This window comes from Glandiceps talaboti, chromosome 5 (genome assembly GCF_964340395.1).
Source record: "Glandiceps talaboti chromosome 5, keGlaTala1.1, whole genome shotgun sequence".
Classification (NCBI taxonomy): domain Eukaryota; kingdom Metazoa; phylum Hemichordata; class Enteropneusta; family Spengelidae; genus Glandiceps; species Glandiceps talaboti.
The window spans coordinates 25,212,705-25,238,876 of record NC_135553.1 but is presented as its reverse complement, the minus strand read 5'-3'; the positions used below and the strand labels follow the sequence as shown (position 1 = coordinate 25,238,876).

At 37.0% G+C, this 26,172-nt stretch overlaps 1 protein-coding gene across 2 annotated transcripts; it reads right to left on the bottom strand.

The window, feature by feature from the left end:
• Positions 1-1,488: 1,488 nt before the first annotated feature.
• On the bottom strand, positions 1,489-26,141 carry LOC144434909 (exportin-6-like). Of its 2 annotated transcripts, none has more exons than XM_078123430.1 (25): positions 26,004-26,141; positions 25,037-25,130; positions 24,341-24,453; positions 23,089-23,286; positions 22,359-22,518; positions 21,358-21,508; positions 20,146-20,592; positions 19,729-19,855; positions 18,917-19,026; positions 17,804-17,912; positions 16,670-16,762; positions 16,349-16,421; positions 11,882-12,041; positions 11,346-11,438; positions 9,913-10,072; positions 9,385-9,531; positions 8,057-8,246; positions 7,524-7,679; positions 7,043-7,157; positions 6,746-6,805; positions 6,244-6,355; positions 5,477-5,632; positions 4,647-4,745; positions 3,372-3,602; positions 1,489-2,573 (listed from the first exon to the last, which is right to left on the bottom strand). In XM_078123430.1, exons 1-25 carry the CDS (start codon positions 26,016-26,018, stop codon positions 2,472-2,474), a joined length of 3,471 nt encoding a protein of 1,156 aa, XP_077979556.1. In that variant the 5' UTR covers positions 26,019-26,141; the 3' UTR covers positions 1,489-2,471. The 2 variants fall into 2 exon arrangements, with proteins under 2 accessions (XP_077979556.1, XP_077979557.1); XM_078123431.1 differs by having other exon boundaries at positions 9,922-10,072.
• Between the last annotated feature and the right edge of the window lie 31 nt (positions 26,142-26,172).

The window sequence follows — 26,172 nt, the reverse complement described above, 5'->3', positions numbered from 1 at the left end:
CCCCAAGGGACTGGTGTCATTCTAATGTGTTGCATTTATCACAGTTTATAGTCTCTTACCTTATAGTTAAGAAATAAAACTTTTATCAGTTATGTTGTCAAATTTTACCAATAAAATGGAAGGTCAATCATATTTGATTGGTTTAACGCAAGTATATGTTTAACATTAATCCAGGTATGAAATCAGAGAGATGGTTTGCCAATGTCATTGCAACATGTATTTGAAATTTTTGGTTATGAGTTTTAATAATGAGAAGCCTGCACTGTTTAAATGTCAGCACTATTCTATTTGTCTATATTTGAAGGTACAAGCATTTCCAGAGATGACAAAGACATGGAAAGTTGGCAACAAGGAAAAGTTACTGTCCCTCATAGAGGATGTTACAATGAGTGAAACAAGTGTACAAACATTGTATCCTTTCCACTTTGACATTCATCAACAAAATTATCACAAACCTGTTTGGCGTAAAAAAAAAAAAAAAAAAAATTGTGTGGTTCCGATTACATTCAATTTTAAAATAGGTGGGGTAGGTATATTTTTTTTTTTTATTTTATTGTAATTTTTTTTCATGTGTGAGTGTCTAGTTCAGGTTTTCCATTTTTTCCCCAAATGGTCTCTGTGTTGTTTATTTCTTCCTATCAGCTATACAGCCATTACAGATTGGAAGTATAGTTTTATATTGTCTTTTTTAGTTGATGTCAGTTTCCACACCCACTATTTCTTGCGAGACTTCACAATTTCGTGATTTTATTATTTTTCTCGAATACATAAAAAACAGTTGAGTCAGCGTGACTCATATTTTGAGCAGTGTAGAACTAATGAGAGATACACATGTCATCATGACATAAAGCAACCAGGCAGTAAATCCCATACTTTCTGTTCAAACACATATAACTTCAGTGTAAATTGTTTTACTACCATATGCACAACTTCCTTTGTCATGTAAAAAAGTGACATCTTCCTGAGACATCCAAGAGGTATCATGTTTCCTTGACTCCATGATAACAGATACATTGACAATGTCATACTTCCAAGACATATCATAGGTGGTGTCAAGAATTGTGAAGACTTTAACATTTTCATCAAAGAAATAATTACATTTTTGAAAAATGAAGAGTGACAAATGGGTTTTAGCAACAGAGACTTGCTTTCCAGGTAGTGATACATACGAATGGGTTTGTTTTAGCTACAAAGACTTGCTTTCCAGGAAGTGATAAATACAAATGGGTTTGTTTTAGCTACAAAGACTTGCTTTCCAGGAAGTGATAAACCTAATATTATGATTTGAAATGGTATTATTAGGGTATTGACTATTAATCTATCATGTTTTGCTTCTGTCTACAGTCTTGAGAACATGTAAATATTTTCTGTTTTATGGTGAATATGGCATTCTAAGAAATTATCCCCTCATGTAATAAATTGTTGATATTAGTCAAGAAATAAAACACTACAGTTTTGACATTTCATACAATATACAAGTTGTCTTTATTCCAGAACAATTTGTTCAGGCATGTAGCTTATGTACATTACAAAACAAAAATTGAATTTCAGAGTTTTGTTTTCTTTATATGTCATTGCAAAGTACAAGATAGACAACAAGCAGAAACAAACTGATTAAATCTCTGACCATTTTCACATGATTATTGTTGAATATTGATAAAACTATACAACTATAGATTCTACATCACTTTACTAACATATCTGTGCAATGTTTCAAGAGCTTACAGCACAATAGTACCAAATAGATCCATGAAATATACACATTATATTGCCTAGTATCCAGTTCTCATCATATCAAACCCAGCAAGCTGAAAAAACTAACGAGTCACTTAGAAAATGTATCTTGTCATCTACAATCATTTGAGTTTGTGAGTATACTATTACTTGCAGCAATATTTCTGCGAGTTGGAATGTTCCATTGTCATTGAATTTCAATCTAAAAACAAGGACTGCTGCTTGACTCTCTCTCTGTCAAATCCATACACACAGTGTCACCCCAAAGCTGAGATGGATTTCACCAATACGCTGTGTCTACGCTGATTAGCCACATTCTCCAATAGAAATTGGATGAGGGTGCTCCACTGATTGGCCACATTCTCCCATAGAAATTGGATGAGGGTGCTCCATTGATTAGCCACATTCTCCCATAGAAATTGGATGAGGGTGCTCCACTGATTGGCCACATTCTCCCATAGAAATTGGATGAGGGTGCTCCACTGATTGGCCACATTCTCCCATAGAAATTGGATGAGGGCACTACACTCAATTGTTACAGGTGTTTGGAACAAGCATGCCACACCTTGATGAATTTCAGTCAAATTTTAAAAACAAGGTGCAGTGCTGAGGCAGCAACTGAATTTCAGTTTAACAAAATTGTTGTAATGTGGGCAATATTCTCTGATATCAGTTGGATTTTTGTGTCGCATCCGAAATCCTTTGGGCATGGGTATTACCCCTGGTATACATTACCATCACAACTTGACAGAGCCCTCAGGTAGAGCTGAGTTGCATATCCTGTAGTACCTAAGATCATTCACAAGCCGTCTCAAACTCTGTGTGAATGAAGGTAAGTCCTGAAATATAAAACAAACATTTTGAATCTAGCTATCAACAGGAATATTATACCAACACATATAGTAGTTTCCTGTATATTTACGCCACTATTATTGCAGTCCAGCTTATTTACATAACAATATACTGGGAACTTTCCACTGAATAGGAGGATTACTTATAACAATTCACTTACAATATACAATAAAACTGGATCAAAATTGACTATTGTTTTGTTCATTTTGTTGAGTTTTAAATTTCCTTTCCAGCGGTGTAAAAATCAAACTGTATTAGTAAAAATGTAATTGTAATTTCCCCCGTATAAGCTACATGTGACTGTGTGAGTATGTAACTCATCGTGTCAACCTTTGATTTTCAGAAGCACCAGATTGATTTTGAATGAGAATGAATAAATAAAATAAAAACTATCTTTCTTTATTATTGTCAATTACTTGGATTTGAAAAATATATATTATTTATGGATGGTAAGTACTGCATCAGAAGCACAAAGTATTCAGGTGCTTTCAGGCACTCTGGACTGCGACCTAGTCCGTAGTAGTCGGGCACTTTCAGGCACTCTGGACTGCGACCTAGTGGGGCACTTTCAGGCACTCTGGACTGCGACCTAGTCCGTAGTAGTCGGGCACTTTCAGGCACTCTGGACTGCGACCTAGTCCGTAGTAGTCGGGCACTTTCAGGCACTCTGGACTGCGACCTAGTGGGGCACTTTCAGGCACTCTGGACGGCGACCTAGTGGGGCACTTTCAGGCATTCTGGACAGCAATAACTTTGAAGTTAAACAATGTCACTTTCATATTTACCTTGTCAATGCTAAAGTTTGATCCCAAGATAGTTTTCTGACTGTCATTTAAACTATCACACGATGACAGGAACTGATGAAGGAAGTTGCTATAGAAAGCATCAAAGTCAACGGATGCCATATTGTAAATAGTAATCATGATTTCCTCTTGGAGCAAATCGTGAGATTTATGTACTAGTACTTGTAGAAGGACGTTCAAGAATTGTAGCAGCATCAACTCACGAAAAAATTTCTGAAAATAAAAGTCAAACAGATGTAATATGAACATAGAACTACAACATCAAGCCATCATTCTGAAAATGTTATATCTCATATCTTTGATTTATACTTCTATCTACACTGTGAATTACTGGGGATAGTATGCTACATTATCATAAAATTAATCAAAAGTTCCTGTATGTTTATTTTCTGTATTCACAGAAATTAAATTTATAAACATTTTTCTGATAGAGGAATAAGCCCTGATTAAAAGCAAACAAACTGTATCGGTAAATTACACATAAAACGGCTGGTGAAAACTTAAAGAATAAAATTTAAGAAACTATGTTCTGCGGTTGGACGGAGACAAGAGTTTCATTTTCTTTACAAAGGTAATATTATACATAGTCATTCATTGCTTGGCTATGAGAGCGCTAGTACATGGATATGCAGCACCTACTTCCCTGTGCTGAAAGCAGAGAGAAATTACAGGTATATAAAAGCAGAGGGGTAATATGACATCTACTAGTGCCCGAATAAGGCCTGGCAAGGTGTTTATAACTGAATGAGGCCTGGCAAGGTGTTTTATAACTGAATGAGGCCTGGCAAGGTGTTTTATAACTGAATGAGGCCTGGCAAGGTGTTTTATAACTCCTGGCAAGGTGTTTTACAACATTACATTCTTTCTACGGTCAAAGCAAATCCCTGATAAAACTAGTGTGTCATATGAATAGTGCCCTTGAGAAAATAGAATGCGGCTAGTGCCCTTGTATGCAAATTGAAGTTACTATGAATCAATTTCACATCTCTCTCTCTCTCCCTCCCTCCCGCTCTCTCTCACCTTACTTGACCAATAACATGTCAATATTAATAGTAGTGAATAGAACACCTACAGTCTCATAATTTTAATAACATTTCAGCTTCAAAAACAAGTTCTTAATTACAAAGTCATTTTTGTACAAAAATGCACAGTTAACATATAGAGAGTCTCTAAATACTGGAATGTAATGTAGAGGTATTTGCCAACTCCAAGCTTACAAAAGGTTTACACTTTCTGGTAGCCAGCAAAGTAGCTTACCTTGTAATACAGTTTCCACTTAGCATTCAGAGTTTCTAAAGCTTCCAGGTTCTGCTTAAATATTGCAATATCTGGCTGTAGGAATGACTGTCCAAAGGCCTGTAGAACAAAGACACGAAAAGTTACATATTGCAATATCTGGCTGTAGGAATGACTGTCCAAAGGCCTGTAGAACAAAGACGTGAAAAGTTACATATTGCAATATCTGGCTGTAGGAATGACTGTCCAAAGGCCTGTAAAACAAAGACACGAAAAGTTACATATTGCAATATCTGGCTGTAGGAATGACTGTCCAAAGGCCTGTAGAACAAAGACGTGAAAAGTTACATATTGCAATATCTGGCTGTAGGAATCATTGAATGACTGCCCAAAGGCCTGTAGACACACGCACACGCACACACACACACACACCATCTGGATGCCTAATCTAGAATAATTAGTCAGAAAAAAACAAGATACCAACAGATATTTTGCCAATTGTAAGATTGATTCAAACCTATCATACTATTTGCAGTAAAAAGTCATACAATTTTAACATGCAAGATGGGGTATGTTCTCTCACCAGACCAGCTGCCTTGAACTGCAGAACAGTGGCAGCAAGAATTTCTCTTTGTTCACTTTTCCCCTTTATATGCATGAACAAACACTATTTTACATCTCCTGACATCAGGAAAGATAAAAAATACCACATGATGTTGAACATACAGAATTTACAATAAACTGATCTGTGATTTAAGATACATCTTGGTGTTGTTTACAATGATATCCTTACCTGCATGATGGCAATAAACTGTGGCTGATTCTCCATGTTTTCATTATGATATCCTTACCTGCATGATGGCAATAAACTGTGGTTGATTCTCCATGTTTTCATTGCCAGACTGAAGGCTATCAAGTATTGAAGTCCTGAAGAAATACCTCCAATTATACAGTAGTAATAAATGTAGTAATTCAAACAACACACACTTGATGTCTGGTGAAGAACGCTGTAACAAAATAAAGCAGTCAAACTTTAGAATCAAAAAGGCAAGTGTTTCCAATGTTCTTGGTAAATACATAAAAACTATTTTACTGAGATTCCCCATCAAAATTTTGGTACAAGGCATTGAACTCTTGTAAGCTTACACCACATCATTTCTCTCCTCTGTTACAGGCATTCACAAACCCTAGTAGAAACACTGTTTAGTTTTAAGCAAAGAAGGATGGCATTATTTATGCATATCTTCATATGAATGGCATTTATGCATACACTTGATATGAATGAGATAACTACCACTATAACTGTGCAATATTTGTGACTAATATGACAAATTGTACCCCTCTCATCACTTCACATAAATCTTCCTGCTATGAATGATAAATTTATCACTGTGCTTATTTCTTGGAGAACCCAACTGTTTTATTGCAAGGACTAGGAGTCCTGATATTAGTCTATCTGCTAGACCTCGGATGTTCTTCCGATAAAATACGACACACGACCGAACATTGCTATCGAGGATTCGGGCAAGCCCTCACTGCGAACTTCATTCTCTTATAGTATCGAAAGAAAGCCCGAACGTCTAGCAGCAAGACTATCCTGATATCAGCTGATGCTTACCTCTGCTATGATGGGATAGATTTGGTCCATACACAGGGTAATTATGCTGGGTAGAAATCTTTTACTGGCAGAACCCGGCTCCTGAACTAAAATCTGCAAAATTCTCAAGAACCTAAAAAATAAAAGATAACATTTCTTATAAAGTATTGGATTAATATCACATACACAAGCATATGACACACACATATACATATACACACATGTACCGGTACGTACATGCACACACACATATATGTACATACATACACCTATACGGTGATTGGTAATATATTTCAGTACAAATTTTATACACTAATCTTGACTGATCTGTTTTTATGAAAGACACAGTAAACTACAAAACAAAACAAAAGATTACATTTTGTACAAATTGCTGGATTAATATCACACACATACACACATATTTATACATTCATATACACAAGCACAAAATCCTGCAATTATTAAACATTTTACATAATACTAATACCCTTAAGTGTTTTCATAAAAGACACACTGTACTTACTTTTCCACAATCCGGCATCCTGTACTTCCATCATTTAATATTGTGTCTGCTAGCTGTTCTCTGTGGATGACAAAATAAAGACATTTCACTTTTAGAAAACTTTGCAAAAGTATAAATATTCACAATATGAGTGCTAATAACATTATCGTATACCTGTATGCAACTGAGTGTGAATTCAAATGAAAATTCATCTGTGTTGGTAAACCATAGTATCAAATTTGTTCCAAACACAAAGTTGAAAATTGTACCTGAGCTTTTTGACTGAACAATTCATTTTTGACCTCACAAAATTCTTACCTTGTGAAAAAATTCATAAATGTCTGTATGGCTTGTTCTGTAAAAGATACACCCATTTGAACTCTCAGAGACTGAAACACAGCCAGGAAAAAACTCAAGATTTCTTCAACAACATCTGATGAAATAAAAATGTGAAAGAAACAAGTAAGCATACAATACAGGTTTAGAGTCATATTTGATATGGTTCACAGTTCATCAATCTACAGACATTTAGAAAGCTTGGACACTTCCTCTGGAAACTGTTTAATTTTTTACAACTGTGACATAAAGCAATAATTATATGACTTACACTTGTTCAGATCTGGTATTATGAAGAATCTGCATATCACACAAGCACACAGGCATGCACGCGCACATGCATACATGCATGCATGCACATGCACACACATTCAGACATGCACGCATGCATGCATGTAGGCACACACACACTCAGGAGCAGATACAGAGTATTTGTGAACATTAGTCAAGGACACTTCCATACCTGGTTGCCTGATGTAGAGTGGAAATATTGATATAGTAAACTGAATGGAGTCTTGTAAGGAGCTGTAACAGATCTGTTTGGTCTTTGTCACTTCACCACTGACTGATTCCACCAGGTCTATCAGAATGGCTAAGGTCTTCTTTATGCAAGGTTTGGCTGACAACAGATAAAAATGTCTTCTTAGTCTTAGTGTTTCAATTTATACTTAAGAATAGTTATTGGAAGGCAAAAGGTGGTTTACACTCACAGTTTACAGTTTTAAACCGAACATCAATTCACTCTACATCTTAATACTATATGTACAGTAATCTACACATCTTAACACCAAGTTCACACATAACATAATTTCAGTGCATCAAATACAGCTGCAATATAAATGCAACCACATATTTTTCTTTCAAAATAGTTTTGACGTAATTTGTTTTGTGGATCATGTCAGAATGAGATAAGCATATCATTAGCTGGTGATTGGTCAATCTAGGACATTTTGGCAACATTGTAGCATTAAATCAATAACAATATATCAACTTTACCTTGTTCCTGCAATCGTTTATCTTCACTGAAATGAGGGGCTGTCTTTATAGACCTGTACTGATCTGTCAATCTTTTGATATAATTCATATGATTGGCTGATCTAGGACCCCACTGTTGGTCTGCCTCTGCTATATTAGGCCAGGGTAGTATCAGAATGTTGGATAGTGCCCTACATACTAACATCTGGATCTGTCAACACAAACAAATCAATATACAATGTGTAATCTATTTCCTAAACTACATACCTTATACCTCATGTATGTTTACAGATATTTGTGTTATATGCAGTGAAACAATTGAGAGATTATAACATTGACAAATAACTAAAGGCCAGGGTTTGAATACCAGGTTCTCACATTCCTGTTATCTATCAGTGGAGACTTAAAGGCCAGGGTTTCAATCCCAGGTTCTGACATTCCTATTATCTTATCATTGGAGTCATAAAGATTACATAGGATTATTGTTTTGATCATGACCAACTATTTTATAGCTCTACCTGAAAATTATTTTTCACACTTCAAGTTTATACGGAAATCCTCCCCAGTGATGGACAGGGATGAAGGGGGTTTTGACTTGATTTATTCACAACACTGCCATCTAGTGGTGAACAGTAATCGTTGTCAGTTTGTCATGAGGAAAATAACAGTCATGTTGTCAAAATGTAGACATGAACAAAAGTAATTTGGTTGTGTATTAAAGAATGTTTACTATATCATGTCAGGTACAACTATTAAGGAGTTATCTCTGTTGGTATAGACTTTCTACAATACACGAGGTACAACTCATAAAGTACTATTTGACGTACCTCTGTTGGTAAAGTAATATTTGACGTACCTCTGTTGGCAAAGTAATTTTTGACGTACCTCTGTTGGTAAAGTAATTTTTGACGTACCTCTGTTGGTAAAGTACTATTTGACGTACCTCTGTTGGTAAAGTACTATTTGACGTACCTCTGTTGGTAAAGTAATTTTTGACGTACCTCTGTTGGTAAAGTACTATTTGACGTACCTCTGTTGGTAAAGTAATTTTTGACGTACCTCTGTTGGTAAAGTAATTTTTGACGTACCTCTGTTGGTAAAGTAACATTTGACGTATCTCTGTTGGTAAAGTAATTTTTGACGTACCTCTGTTGGTAAAGTAATTTTTGACGTACCTCTGTTGGTAAAGTACTATTTGACGTACCTCTGTTGGTAAAGTACTATTTGACGTACCTCTGTTGGTAAAGTAACATTTGACGTACCTCTGTTGGTAAAGTAATTTTTGACGTACCTCTGTTGGTAAAGTAATTTTTGACGTACCTCTGTTGGTAAAGTAATTTTTGACGTACCTCTGTTGGTAAAGTTGTGAGTGAACCACCACTGACATCATTGAATAGTTTCTGTACATTGGGTAGTTGAATGAGGAATGCTGGTCGTATACTGGTTGCTATGGATAGGAAGAGATGTGCAGCTGACAGGGTTATTTTGTCAGGGACCTACAAAATAAACCAACAAGTTCTAGGTAAGCACTTTCAACATTTATATGCTACATTGCAACATTGGGAAAGGACATGGGGTGAGAAAACAATCTTGCTTTGATAGTTAGGTATTTCATCATATTGTAGTCAAGCGATGAAAATCTGGAAAAATAATAGCACTTCTACACATTTGGACTCATATTTCATATTGTGTTCAAACACATAAACCTTAGCTTGTGTGTGGTATAATAACATTATCCTCTATTTACACTGAATACTTGTAAACAGTGTACATTATTGAATCCTTATTACAAGTGAGCTGGAGCTAACAACGAAGGTATGCGTCAATTAAATAATTTTACCAATTGTATATAGTAGTTTGATTCTGTATTTCTTTACCTGACTTACCCCTTTGCCAAGAAGCTGTGTAAGTGCTTCTACCATTGTGGTAACCATGGTAACAAATTGATCTTGCTCCTTTCCTTGTCTTTGTATCTCTAGATAAAACTGAGCTATCCACTGATTGAAAGCCTGGAGTGCAGCCAGTGCCTGGGCATGTCTGCAACAACAAGTATACAAAAGTAAGACAAGTTATCTCTAGCACCTATGCTCTTATGAAAGAATGCAAATCTTTGCTTTATGAACATTTTCTACACGATTATAAAGTTGATAAGGATTGCAAGGTGGTTGATAAGGATTGCAAGGTGGTTGATAAGGATTGCAAGGTGGTTGATAAGGATTGCAAGGTGGTTGATAAGAATTGTAAGGTGGTTGATAAGGATTGTAAGGTGGTTGATAAGGATTGTAAGGTGGTTGATAAGGATTGCAAGGTGGTTGATAAGGATTGTAAGGTGGTTGATAAGGATTGTAAGGTGGTTGATAAGGATTGCAAGGTGGTTGATAAGGATTGCAAGGTGGTTGATAAGAATTGTAAGGTGGTTGATAAGGATTGTAAGGTGGTTGATAAGGATTGTATGGTGGTTGATAAGGATTGCAAGGTGGTTGATAAGGATTGTAAGGTGGTTGATAAGGATTGCAAGGTGGTTGATAAGGATTGTAAGGTGGTTGATAAGGATTGCAAGGTGGTTGATAAGGATTGTAAGGTGGTTGATAAGGATTGCAAGGTGGTTGATAAGGATTGTAAGGTGGTTGAAGGTGGTTGATAAGGATTGCAAGGTGGTTGATAAGGATTGTAAGGTGGTTGATAAGGATTGTAAGGTGGTTGATAAGGATTGTAAGGTGGTTGATAAGGATTGTAAGGTGGTTGATAAGGATTGCAAGGTGGTTGATAAGGATTGTAAGGTGGTTGATAAGGATTGCAAGGTGGTTGATAAGGATTGTAAGGTGGTTGATAAGGATTGTAAGGTGGTTGATAAGGATTGTAAGGTGGTTGATAAGGATTGTAAGGTGGTTGATAAGGATTGTAAGGTGGTTGATAAGGCTTGTAAGGTGGTTGATAAGGATTGCAAGGTGGTTGATAAGGCTTGTAAGGTGGTTGATAAGGCTTGTAAGGTGGTTGATTGCATCATACTGACAACAAAGACTTATAACAAAAAACTTGGTAAATGAGTAAATGACTACTCCTGAGGTTTAATTTGGTTCAAATCATGAACAAACTATTTAGTATTATACACCAAATGGCAGTGTGGGCTATAGAACTGTATGTATGAATTCAGTTCTACAAGTCGACAGATTATGTCTTGAAATAAATATCAATAATAAATTGGAGAATACATGATCAATTCTAACATCATTCTAATACTGGGTCCACTAGCCTAGATGATGGAGTGGAGTAGGGGGTATACAAATAACAAAAAGGTGAATAAACTTACACTTCAATGAAATCTGGTCTTAGTACAGTTGGTATTGGTGTTTGCATTTCATAAAGTTTCATGTTGGAGCCATAGATAGCAACTTGACATAGCCTACAAAGATAAAAATTGTGAAATACACATCATTATTATCTGAGGTATCAACCAATGTTTATATGGGGGGGGGGGGGGTTACTTGTCTGCTTTTGTCAGACACAATTCAACCACTGTTTACTGTCATGTACTACTGTGTTCAAGTAAATTAATGTTAGCTTTCACTCAAAAGTTAAGAAACGGTAGAACAAATTTGAAAAATTGTAATGCTTGAAGTACCTGTCCAATAGTTTTCTACAAAGAATCTTTAACAATGAAGGAAAGAAGGCTTGGCTCTGCTCATTTGACAATCATTATTTTGAATGAAGCTACACTGAAGGCAAATCTAAGCAGATTGTAACATCATGGGAGAGGTATCAATGCTAACGGCTCACCTGGGCATGAACTTTAATATACAAATCATATGCAAATAAACTAGCATGTGAAAGGGTGAAATCACTAACCTGTCAACCAATGACATGGCATCTTGTATTCTGTCTGCAAACTTGTCAGCTATGAAATGGTCGGCATGACGACCCAATGCTTGCAGCAGGGAAGACAAATCTCGTAATGTACAATGCAACCTACGACACTCGTTTTCAGCTGTGATATTGATTCTTTTACCTTAGCAAACAAAATATAGTTATAACAATATTAATAACTTAGTTCAAGGGAGACAAGTCCAAGTTTTACAAAAAAATCAGCATTTATTTAAAATACTCGATGTTTTCTTAGTTAAGTTTTCTTTAACGAACCAATATTAATAATTTTTCTTTTTTTTTTCAAAGAAATGTTGTTTATGTCCTTTGGGTAGTTTGTTTTAATCACATCAAATATCAATATAGATAGAGTCTGGACAATTCCTGAACCAGAATGCATCAAGTAGGAATATTTTGAGATTTACTTTCAGCATAAACATAAACTTTCAGCCATAACCAACAAAATTGGCAGGGCCATTTGGGTAACCTGACAGAATGTGTGAGCACCACCCCTGTATAAAACAAGCATAAAAAACTGAACTGGTGTATACTGTTTTATATTTATAACAGGAAAGTCAGTCAAGTCCACCCAATATCAGTGATAACTTACCCCTCCAATATACTGCCCTCTATGACCACTATTCAATGTCAGTCATAACTTACCCCACCAATATACTGCCCTCTATGACCACTATTCAAAGTCAGTCATAACTTACCCCACCAATATACTGCCCTCTATGACCACTATTCAAAGTCAGTCATAACTTACCCCCACCAATATACTGCCCTCTATGACCACTATTCAAAGTCAGTCATAACTTACCCCAACCAATATACTGCCCTCTATGACCACTACTCAATATCAGTCATAACTTACCCCCCACCACTATACTGCCCTCTATGACCACTACTCAATATCAGTCATAACTTACCCCCCACCACTATACTGCCCTCTATGACCACTATTCAATGTCAGTCATAACTTACCCCCCACCAATATACTGCCCTCTATGACCACTATTCAATGTCAGTCATAACTTACCCCCCACCAATATACTGCCCTCTATGACCACTATTCAATGTCAGTCATAACTTACCCCCCACCAATATACTGCCCTCTATGACCACTATTCAATGTCAGTCATAACTTACCCCACCAATATACTGCCCTCTATGACCACTATTCAATGTCAGTCATAACTTACCCCCACCAATATACTGCCCTCTATGACCACTACTCAATATCAGTCATAACTTACCCCCACCAATATACTGCCCTCTATGACCACTATTCAATATCAGTCATAACTTACCCCCCTCCAATATACTGCCCTCTATGACCACTATTCAAAATCAGTCATAACTTACCCCCCCAATATACTGCCCTCTATGACCACTATTCAATGTCAGTCATAACTTACCCCTCCAATATACTGCCCTCTATGACCACTACTCAATATCAGTCATAACTTACCCCACCACTATACTGCCCTCTATGACCACTATTCAAAGTCAGTCATAACTTACCCCCCACCAATATACTGCCCTCTATGACCACTATTCAATGTCAGTCATAACTTACCCCCACCAATATACTGCCCTCTATGACCACTATTTAATGTCAGTCATAACTTACCCCCACCAATATACTGCCCTCTATGACCACTATTCAATGTCAGTCATAACTTACCCCCACCAATATACTGCCCTCTATGACCACTATTCAATGTCAGTCATAACTTACCCCACCAATATACTGCCCTCTATGACCACTACTCAATGTCAGTCATAACTTACCCCCCACCAATATACTGCCCTCTATGACTACTATTCAATGTCAGTCATAACTTACCCCTCCAATATACTGCCCTCTATGACCACTACTCAATATCAGTCATAACTTACCCCCACCAATATACTGCCCTCTATGACCACTATTCAATATCAGTCATAACTTACCCCCCACCAACATACTGCCCTCTATGACCACTATTCAATGTCAGTCATAACTTACCCCCACCAATATACTGCCCTCTATGACCACTATTCAATGTCAGTCATAACTTACCCCCACCAATATACTGCCCTCTATGACCACTATTCAATATCAGTCATAATTTACCCCCACCAATATACTGCCCTCTATGACCACTATTCAATATCAGTCATAACTTACCCCCCACCACTATACTGCCCTCTATGACCACTATTCAAAGTCAGTCATAACTTACCCCCACCAATATACTGCCCTCTATGACCACTATTCAATATCAGTCATAACTTACCCCCCTCCAATATACTGCCCTCTATGACCACTATTCAATATCAGTCATAACTTACCCCCACCAATATACTGCCCTCTATGACCACTACTCAATGTCAGTCATAACTTACCCCCCTCCAATATACTGCCCTCTATGACCACTACTCAATATCAGTCATAACTTACCCCACCACTATACTGCCCTCTATGACCACTATTCAAAGTCAGTCATAACTTACCCCCCACCAATATACTGCCCTCTATGACCACTATTCAATGTCAGTCATAACTTACCCCCACCAATATACTGCCCTCTATGACCACTATTTAATGTCAGTCATAACTTACCCCCACCAATATACTGCCCTCTATGACCACTATTCAATGTCAGTCATAACTTACCCCCACCAATATACTGCCCTCTGTGACCACTATTCAATGTCAGTCATAACTTACCCCACCAATATACTGCCCTCTATGACCACTACTCAATGTCAGTCATAACTTACCCCCCACCAATATACTGCCCTCTATGACTACTATTCAATGTCAGTCATAACTTACCCCTCCAATATACTGCCCTCTATGACCACTACTCAATATCAGTCATAACTTACCCCCACCAATATACTGCCCTCTATGACCACTATTCAATATCAGTCATAACTTACCCCCCACCAACATACTGCCCTCTATGACCACTATTCAATGTCAGTCATAACTTACCCCCACCAATATACTGCCCTCTATGACCACTATTCAATGTCAGTCATAACTTACCCCCACCAATATACTGCCCTCTATGACCACTATTCAATATCAGTCATAACTTACCCCCACCAATATACTGCCCTCTATGACCACTATTCAATGTCAGTCATAACTTACCCCCACCAATATACTGCCCTCTATGACCACTATTCAATATCAGTCATAACTTACCCCCCACCACTATACTGCCCTCTATGACCACTATTCAAAGTCAGTCATAACTTACCCCCACCAATATACTGCCCTCTATGACCACTACTCAATGTCAGTCATAACTTACCCCCCTCCAATATACTGCCCTCTATGACCACTACTCAATATCAGTCATAACTTACCCCCACCACTATACTGCCCTCTATGACCACTACTCAATGTCAGTCATAACTTACCCCCCTCCAATATACTGCCCTCTATGACCACTATTCAATATCAGTCATAACTTACCCCCACCAATATACTGCCCTCTATGACCACTATTCAATGTCAGTCATAACTTACCCCCCTCCAATATACTGCCCTCTATGACCACTACTCAATGTCAGTCATAACTTACCCCCCTCCAATATACTGCCCTCTATGACCACTATTCAATATCAGTCATAACTTACCCCCACCAATATACTGCCCTCTATGACCACTATTCAATGTCAGTCATAACTTACCCCCCTCCAATATACTGCCCTCTATGACCACTACTCAATATCAGTCATAACTTACCCCCACCAATATACTGCCCTCTATGACCACTACTCAATATCAGTCATAATTTACCCCCACCAATATACTGCCCTCTATGACCATTACTCAATATCAGTCATAACTTACCCCCACCAATATACTGCCCTCTATGACCACTACTCAATATCAGTCATAACTTACCCCCACCAATATACTGCCCTCTATGACCACTACTCAATATCAGTCATAACTTACCCCCCTCCAATATACTGCCCTCTATGACCACTACTCAATATCAGTCATAACTTACCCCCACCAATATACTGCCCTCTATGACCACTACTCAATATCAGTCATAATTTACCCCCACCAATATACTGCCCTCTATGACCACTATTCAATGTCAGTCATAACTTACCCCACCAATATACTGCCCTCTATGACCACTACTCAATATCAGTCATAACTTACCCCCACCAATATACTGCCCTCTATGACCACTACTCAATATCAGTGATAACTTACCCCCCTCCAATATACTGCCCTCTATGACCACTATTCAATGTCAGTCATAACTTACCCCTCCAATATACTGCCCTCTATGACCACTACTCAATATCAGTCATAACTTACCCCCACCAATATACTGCCCTCTATGACCACTACTCAATATCAGTCATAACTTACCCCTCCAATATACTGCCCTCTATGACCACTACTCAATATCAGTCATAACTTACCCCCACCAACAGCATCAACAACATGCATTTGAAGACCTAAATAGACATCCGAGTATTCATGAAATGGTGGATACTGTGGAATAAAAAGAAGAGGCTAGCTTGTGAATAATTTATCAATTTTATTATGTCAATGTATTATTTCATACACTCTCCATACAGGTGACCACGGTGGCTTTAGATTATACTTCTGTAATAAAAGTAAACTAGTAGATAATGTATTAAGAATTGTACTCCAAACTAGAATGTAAAGGTATGAAATGATTGTCAGCAATTTGGCTTGTGTCATCTCTAGAAATGTAGTTTAGATGACCTATCACTTACCATCAAACTGAATGCTTCACTTGGTAAGAGTTCGGCTACCCTTGCTATCACCTCCACACACTGTCTTAAGAAATGCTGCCACTCTGTTTCACACTGTCAATCAAACAAAATAAATCTATTTATCATTTCATGATTTTAACATGATACCAGATACCCTGTGTGTTATCTTAGGGTCTACAGCCTCATGATACTAGATACCCTGTGTGCTATCTTAGGGTCTACAGCCTCATGATATCAGATACCCTGTGTGCTATCTTAGGGTCTACAGCCTCATGATACCAGATACCCTGTGTGCTATCTTAGGGTCTACAGCCTCATGATACCAGATACCCTGTGTGCTATCTTAGGGTCTACAGCCTCATGATACCAGATACCCTGTGTGCTATCTTAGGGTCTACAGCCTCATGATACCAGATACCCTGTGTGCTATCTTAGGGTCTACAGCCTCATGATACCAGATACCCTGTGTGCTATCTTAGGGTCTACAGCCTCATGATACCAGATACCCTGTGTGCTATCTTAGGGTCTACAGCCTCATGATACCAGATACCCTGTGTGTTATCTTCGGGTCTACAGCCTCATATCTTGTGGCATCAAACCCTAAAAAGTAAACAAATATGGCTTGTTTGCCAAACTGACTAGAAGATGAATATAATTTTCATTTGTTCTGTGTATGATGAGCTATAGAAGGAAGTCTAGTCACTATTCCAAGACTATTTTCTTGACCCATCTGTTCTCTATGAGTGTTATCTATTCTTAATTAGGCATAATCAAAATATGTATTTCTGTTTTCCAGAAAAAGGCTTCATTGACTGAAATTTAAGAACGATGACAAATCACTATACTTTTTGTCTCCTAAATATCTTGTATATAAAGAATGATGGTTTCTTATAATACAGAATAAAATGTTATTCCTTCATATCTTGTGCCATCCAGTTAGTGTAGCTACCTAGATTTCCACAATCACTTTACAAAGGTCCCCCAACAAATTATGGTAGGCTGTTTGGGCAAACTGTGCCACTTTACCCCTTCTCTCCTTTCTGTTACCAAGGTTCCCACCCCTGAACAAAAACACTGCTTTCAACTTTATCATTGCCAAGAGAGACAAAAATTGTCAGTTTTGAGTTCACTTACATCATCATCAAGTGTGTCGTCATCCATTTCTTCCAACTGTGATTGGTTATACCTGAATTGTAACTTCCGTAGAATTTCACTCATTAAACTAACCAGTGCATCCTTGTACCTATGGAGTGTAAAAATAAAAAGGTTTTGTATAAATAGCTTACAATCAAGTCATGTTGGGATTTTACTCTTACTTTTCCCTTACCATGCCTGGCATTGTGCTATAATGTTCATATATTCAAAACCTAAAATGAGATGATCGCTCAAAGCGACATTGAATATAGTAATCATGTTTACATCATAGAGCTACAACCCTCTCAGTTTGTTTTAATCACATGGTGATGTTATTGACATCATCTCAGTGAGAAGAATTAAAAACCCACTAAAAATTTGCACCTGTTTTCTGGCTGTAACTAAGTTGATAGTGAAATGCCAGGCATGGTAGGGGAAATGTGAGAGTACAATCCACACATGACTTGATTCTAGATTATGGTATAACTGTCACTGTTCACTATCAGTCTACCTTTTTGGCTAGTAGATTCTAAATAAACTTGGTGTTTACCACAAGATAATGTGATGAGTAGAAAGATAGTGATTTACAATCTGTCATAGACTTACTCAAGTCTCCAAGCATTTTTTTTCATTCTTTATTTGAATAAAAAAAATGTAAGCACAGGTGTGTTCTTTTGTGTGAAATAATGACCTGAGTGAATGACTGCAAAAACAGTCAGGTGAACACATAAGACTACTAGTATTAGTAACTGGGAAAAATACAGAAAAAGTTTAGAAACATTTTCTTTTTACAAAACTTAAAATGAATAACAAACTCAAAACATTTTGAAGAATATGACACCTTCAAGGGACTGGTGACAGTCTAAATCTGTAGTGCATGTGATGATTTTTTTCAGAGCAGCGCCATCTAGTGGTGAACATGAGATTTTGCAGAAAGAAAGAATTGAAATTACTACATAACTGTTCTTCTCAAACCAGAGTAACTTATGGCTTCATTAGTTCTTGACAACCTTCAAGGTGTTCACGTCATGTATACCAAACCTTACATATCTATAAAGATACTTACACATAAAGTAAACTTTTACAAAAATTTGCATTTCACAGAATTCTTACCTGTTAATTCTGTCTTCTTTCTCCGTTGTTCTTGACCTGTTTTCATTCAGTAAATACTCAATAAACACTGTCCATATATCCAGACAGGCAAAGAAACCTTCATGTGTTGGCTGTCAATTAATGCAAAAATAACTGTCAATAAAAAAAAAGCTTGATACATACACACAAGCTTGGAGTAACGGTTAGGTCAGGCCCCTTATATAAACAACGTAGAATTGCTATAACCATGGTGCTTGCACTGTATTGCAGATACCTAACAGAATACTTGTGTAATTAATCAATTTCAATTGATGTTGCCTGAAATAGAATTAAATCACCTCGGTGCATCATAAAGATAACAATCATTAAAGCTCTGAGTTATCACCATGACTTTTGTTCCATGTACTACACATGCATTACTTTAGGTGTGTGTATAGACATTAGAGCACTCCACATCTATGGTATGATGTGAGGATAAGTGTTCTGATTTGACCCTCGAACATGAGATAAAATGGTATAGCAGGTGCAGAGCATTGAGATACAAATGGTACTACATAAAATAAGTGTAACGATACAAAGTCCCTTCCCTAGTTTGTATGATTCTGACTGCACCCAGAGTTTTTTGTTGTTGTTTCCTAAAAGGAATGCCATACACTCCCTTCGGTAGGAAGGTAATATGACTTTTCAACCTCAACCAACAAAATCAAGGACCTGACTACAAGCAAGATCAAGGTACAAGTCCATCTATCCTTCAGTTAATTCAGTGATTTGATATGTGTTTGAATAACAAACTATTAAGAGACTGCTAAAGTGGAAATCACTAGTCTACCTACCTGTTTGAATGTGTACTTGAAGAGTAAAGCCAGTAATTCTAAAAGAGGAAACTGAGAATTTCCCTCAAATCTTCTCAAGTGCACACTCACAAATAACCGTAAAAATTCTGTAAACTTTTCAACGTAGCTAGGGAGAAAAACATGATAAACAAGATTTTAACATTTTAAATATATACATGCTATACTTCAGGGTTTTACAGTGCACATGACTTTAAAGTTTAAAGGTCCACTTCAGATCAAGATTAAAATCAAGATTTGAAAAAAAAACCAGTTGTTTAGCAGAACTATAGAAAAAGTTGGTCCATTAGAAAAGAGTGGTCTCATGTAATCCTTATAAGATATGAGTAACAAAGGATTGAAACATGGCCCTTTAAATATGAGTTGGCAAACTCTAAAGAGAACTACCTTGGTACTTACCTTTCATCTAATTCAGCTAGTTTATTACCAACAGACTGGGCTGTTGTATCCTTAGTTAATCTCTGTAGTAATTGAAATGTCTGTTGAAACATCCGTAGCAGAAACTCCTCAAATTCAGCTGGGACACAGTTCTTAGACATGATTTCATTGATACAGCACATAGCTAACACCCCTAACGTTGAACTACCCGTTTTGCTAAAACTAGAACGTCTGCTAGCCGAAGCTGGATTGTTCTGTACCGTATTGATATCGCAACCAAAACTTGCAAATTGAAATATTGTTGTCAGGAGTGATGGTGTAATATTTGTAGATAATGGAATCCAACTAAACAGATGATTTAAACAGTTCAGTGCCAAGCCACTCAGTTGTTCACTATCTTGATCTAGTGGAGGAAGTGGTGCCATGTTCATTTTACTGCTTCCTGACTGAAACATGCTGTTAAGTATACTCCCTATATCAAAATTACACAGATAAAAGGTAAGATTAGAATAGTAACAACTTCACTGAAATATGTCATGTTACTACAAAGTTTGTGTGTGTGTGCATGTGTGTCTGTGTGACTCTGTGTATGTCTGTCTGTGGCTGTCTGTCTGTCTGTCTGTCTGTCTGTCTGTCTGTCTGTGTATATGTGTCTGAATGTGTTGGTGTGTCTGAAAAAAAATTATCTTCATATAAATGTTGAACTAAATAACCAATAATAACATCTCTGCCAACAAATACATGTACAAGTACATGCCTGGTTACAGCATATAGGAAAGACAAAGCGTGTTTTAGAATGAAATGCCTGACATAAGTGTAAACTGGACTGGTTTGTACTTTGATGTGGAGGTAAACTGGCCTGATATGAGTGTAAACAAGTGTGATATGGGAGTAAACTGGCCTGATATTGGTGTAAACTGGTCTGATGCGAATGTAAACAAACCTGATACAGGGGTAAACTGGCCTGAATTTGGTAAACTGGTCATATATGGTTGTAAACTGACCTGCTATGGGTGTAAACTGGCCCGATTTGAGTGTAAACAAACCTGATACCTGAGGTAAACTGGCCTGATATTGGTGTAAACTGGCCTGATTCAAGTGTAAACAAACCTGATATAGGGTTAAACTGGCCATATACATGTATGGTGTAAACTGGTCTGGGTATAAACTAGCCTGTTATGGATGTTAACTTGCCAGACATACGGCATACACTTAACTGACATAACTTGATACTTGCCTGACTGTAATGGCGATGTACTGAACATTGCAAATGACTTGTGACTTGTAGGACTATTAGAGTCAGAGTCTCCATGAGTAGGTGAGGGTGGGGGTGTTGCAGTTGTTACCAGCTGACGGTGTTTATCTAATACAGATTCAAGGGTACCTGAAATGTAACCCAAAGAAATAAGGACACCCTTATCAGTCTCACTCAAAATGTGTAATGGTTCTGTCATCCAATTGTTGACAAAAACATAGTTTGAAATGAAAATACAAAACACAGCTATTTGTTTTCTCACAAAATCATTCTAACATATTCTGAATGTAATGGTGGTCAACATCTGTTTCTACCAGATCCTTCACTTGGAAGTGAAAAGAAAACAATTCACTATCCTTTCTTCAAACTATGCATACTAATGTAAATATAGACACATGACATCAAAGCTATGCTACAGCCATTACAATTTATATATCTGACTGACACAATTTGATACTTTGCCTGATTGTAATGGTAATGTACTCAACATTGCAAATGTCTTGTTATTTGTAGGACTATCAGAGTCAGAGTCTCTAAGCTATTACATGTTAAGCCGTCCTATCAGACAGTACTCATGTGAAGAGAGAGTCAATTAGGACATACTGGTCGCATAAACACATCTTACATTCTAATATTAGTGTGGCAAGGAGATTTCCAATGGATTTGGATCCACACAAGTTATGATTTGACAAATAACTGACACTAACAAATTTGTCAGCCATTGAACCCATTGCCAATACAACATATAACATGTACAAACATGTCTTTGAAGTGTATATGTATATGTATGTACACAGCTTACATTGAAAGTTGAAGAACCTAATGCATTAGGGTTAAATCATGGGTGAACAGTTGGTCCAGAACAAAGAAAATAATAATGCTATGTAATCCTCATGGCTTCACTGATATGATAGCACTATACAAGAACCTGGGATTGAATCAAGGGCCTTTAAAGGTTACCATGGCAATGGTTACCAACCTGTGAGTAAACTGAGTATAGTTGGTACTTGCTGTAACAACAAAGAATGCAGCTCCTCTTTCCTGGCCACACTAAGGTCTTCTCTTGGACAAGCCAATTCTTCTGACGTTGTCTGTAATACTATCAAACCTAACGCTTGTGTACTTGGTTGTTGAATTAACTGAAATGTCCAAACAAGATACGAAAATGTAAGAAAAGTATCAAAGCTGAAAGAGAATGCCCCCCAAGAAAATAAAGGTATTTTTGTAAACTTTGAGTTCTGGAGAGTCATTTCATGATTTCATATCATACAAATTTCACATGTTTTTCAAGAAACATCAAATTGAAACTCTATTTCACCCTGATTGTTCTAGTAGTGCTCAAGTGTTGTGTCATGTGACTTGGAAGACGTGCATATGGATTAAATGAACACTGACATTCAAGACTCCTGCTATTACCTTCAGATAGTCATGACTATTTATTGTTCATCTAATAAATATACATAATATATGCTAAGTCCCAAGCAGTACCAGTGTATCCCTGATAGAACAATGGAGGTTAATCAATTAGTGTTTCTTGGTAATCGTGCAAAATATATATCATGTGAAATCATGAACTCACTCTCAAGAAACCAAAGTTTATGAAAATATCATTATTTTCTAGAGTGACATTCACCTTGAAATGTACGACAATTGAGTAAATAGCCGCAGTACATACAGTAAGTTAAGTAACTCAGATTAAATCTACTTACATGAAATATTTCAGTAAAGAAATCAGGATAATAATGTGGCCAGTCCAGTCTTCCAATGTCCACCAGTACTTTCACTAATTTATTCCTCACAAAGGCAGGTACTGTTTTATGATGAGACAAAAGCAACTTTGACAAGTTGTTTCGGATTTCTAACTTGTCTTGCATTGGAACTCCTATCCAGGTTCTGTTAATAACATTCTGCAAGAAATGGAAATGATAAGATTTCTGTGATGTTACCCGTTATGATACCATCATATCCAAATTTTCAATGTTAACTACATTGTCAAAGATTCTTACGACAAACATGACGGATAAAAATGAAATGAAATACACACACCCATTACATTAAGGAAGCAAGGAAACCTGTACATCAATTTTATGATTAAGTTTGAGACACTTTTGTACAACTTGTAGAGGACATATGCTCTGAATCACTGAGAGATGTCTTACTCTGAAGGGAATAAGCACTTAGGAGTCATGAATATTATAATAATAATAATAATCTTTATTTATACTGGAGAGTTCTTTAAGCATTTAAACACTTGTCTCCCAAGAAGTCCAGTGAGAGCCATCCCTCATGGGTTCAGTGTTAATGCAGGAGGAAACCGGAGTACCCAGGGAAAACCTGCGTTGTTCGGTAGAGTCAAACTGAACGACACTCTTCTTACTTACAGCGTGGTAAATTTAATCGAACCCTGAATGGGGTTCGAACCCCGACCGCAGTGGTAAGAGGCAAGTGGTTTAACCACTAGGCCACCGACAACAATGAACAATCATTTCTGCTGGCTCCCGTGATGCAATGTGGCCTACAGCAAAGATACCCTCTAGACACACAAAATCAAGTGCTTGATGTTTCTCTGAAATTGCAAGTATTTGTGTGTAGGTGATGTAAAATCATGCAATGACTCTCAAGAATCCATAGTTTATGATATGCCTTTATTTCCCAGGGTGGTGTTCCCCTTTAATCATGTCACTGGTGTGACTCAATTATTCCACCTCAGCATCTTTTCATGACACCTCCTCCCCTCAACTCCCTTGTTTTCTGACACTTGCTTACAAACTATGTGCCAATAAGAAGAAAACATCATTTATTTTTACTTTTAGCAGATTACCAGACTTTGTCTTAGACTGGAAGATCCATTGTTGTTTCTGATTATGTAACCATTCATAAGTTTTAAACCTGTAGTGTATAGAATGATTACATGGGCGAATCAACGATAGCTCTTCCGTTCTAACTTTGTCTTTTCCCTACCTCAAACACTGTCAAACAATACATCATAACATACTCATTGCCAGTATGAGCCAGGAAATAAAAACAGTGCTGCCATGCTCCACTCTGAGCACTAAAATTATTCAGTAGCTCCTCTGTAAAAAGAATGAATTGTATACAAGAGTATGAGATATAAGATACCAGTCACTTACTACTAAGGTACACTCAGAGTTTTTACAAAGGTTGGGGAACCCCAGTAACAGAAAGGGGGAATGTTGTAAAACAGGCATAGTTTCCAATACATTGTACCATACTTTTGGATGGAAATCCCTTTAAAATGACAGGGGAACTCGGGTAGATTTCACCTGCTAACAAAAACATTGATATAATGTGATTAATATTTTGTAATAATTTGTTAATACTTACAAGTTTACTGTAAGATACAGCCATGAGGTATATTATTACAATCTGTGCCCCTCAGAGTAGTAAGTATGTACTATGTACTAACTGTATTTGACAGTCTGGGTAACAATATGAACTGAAAGCAGTGGGTGGTGTGAATTTGTATTAAAAACACCTTGTCTTATTCATATCGTACTCAATGAGCTTCATATTTATGAGTATGTTTGCAATAATTCAACATTTTCATCTTTTTAAACAATGTCAGATGTAACAACTAAATACAGTTTGTTAGACAAGACAAGACAATACAATCTTTGGTTGACTACCTATACTTACCAATCTCTCGTTTCCTTTCATTTGTAGTCGATGGTGCAAAGAACTCTGTCATCAAAGCCTCTAAGGCTTTCAGATTAGACTCATCTTCAGAAGCCTGCAAAATGATAAAAAGACTCCAGTTATTTATTTGCTGTATTTCATGCCTACTGTGCTCATCTTTTGCATTCCCCTTTGTTTATATGTCAGGTGACACCTTCTTTTGGGAAGAGACTGTGCACATATACTTAGTATTATGTTCAACAGAGAATCCACCCAGGCTAGGATACACAATGTGTACACTTTTAAATTTGACAAGTGTAATTACTGACACATATTTTGAAGTTTGACAATATCCCAGGCAACAACAGCACGGTTAACCTGATATATTTTTATTCAATGATACTGTTCAGTACCAAAGATATGAAACTGAAATGACAGTTTTTCTCTGTTTCTTGTGTCTACAGATTGTGAATGTCGCAGGGTCAAGGACATATATTTCTTTCTGAAGTGTGACATTTGCTACACAATTCATACTACTGTTTCTCCATGACCCTACTAGGTCAGTGTTTTTCACCATGCTACTCTCCTACCCTTTCCAAAAGAAGGTCTTAATTTTAGTGAATGCCTGTTTACACCGTACAACTTTACAAGCACCTCATGCACCTGCATGACATCATTTTGGATTGGTAAAAACGAGCTGTCTAGATACACGGAACATGAGAGAACATTTAAAATTAAAACATCGTCAAACTATGTAATTTAGGAGGTGTCAAAATATTGCAATTTATAATAGTTTCCCAATAGTGTACTGTCTCGCATATCTTGTTATATCGAAAGCGTGCACGTGCATCTCTAACTTATATACCGGACACACGGGACAGACTAGACATTCTTGTCATGTAACTTGTAACTTAACTTTAAGCCAGACATTGTCAAATGAGCTTTTCAAATGATCTTCTCGGTTAAAATGTCTGAAGTATATACTTACCATAATGCTGTACATGAATAGTATTTTATAAGTTATGGCAATTTTAACTTGCAAGATTCACTGACACAATATAATGCTCTTTTTGTCCAGGATCCATACTGTAGTGTAATAATTGGACATTGACATGTGCTGTTTCCGCTCGCCCTACTTTCATACCGGAAGCGGCTCG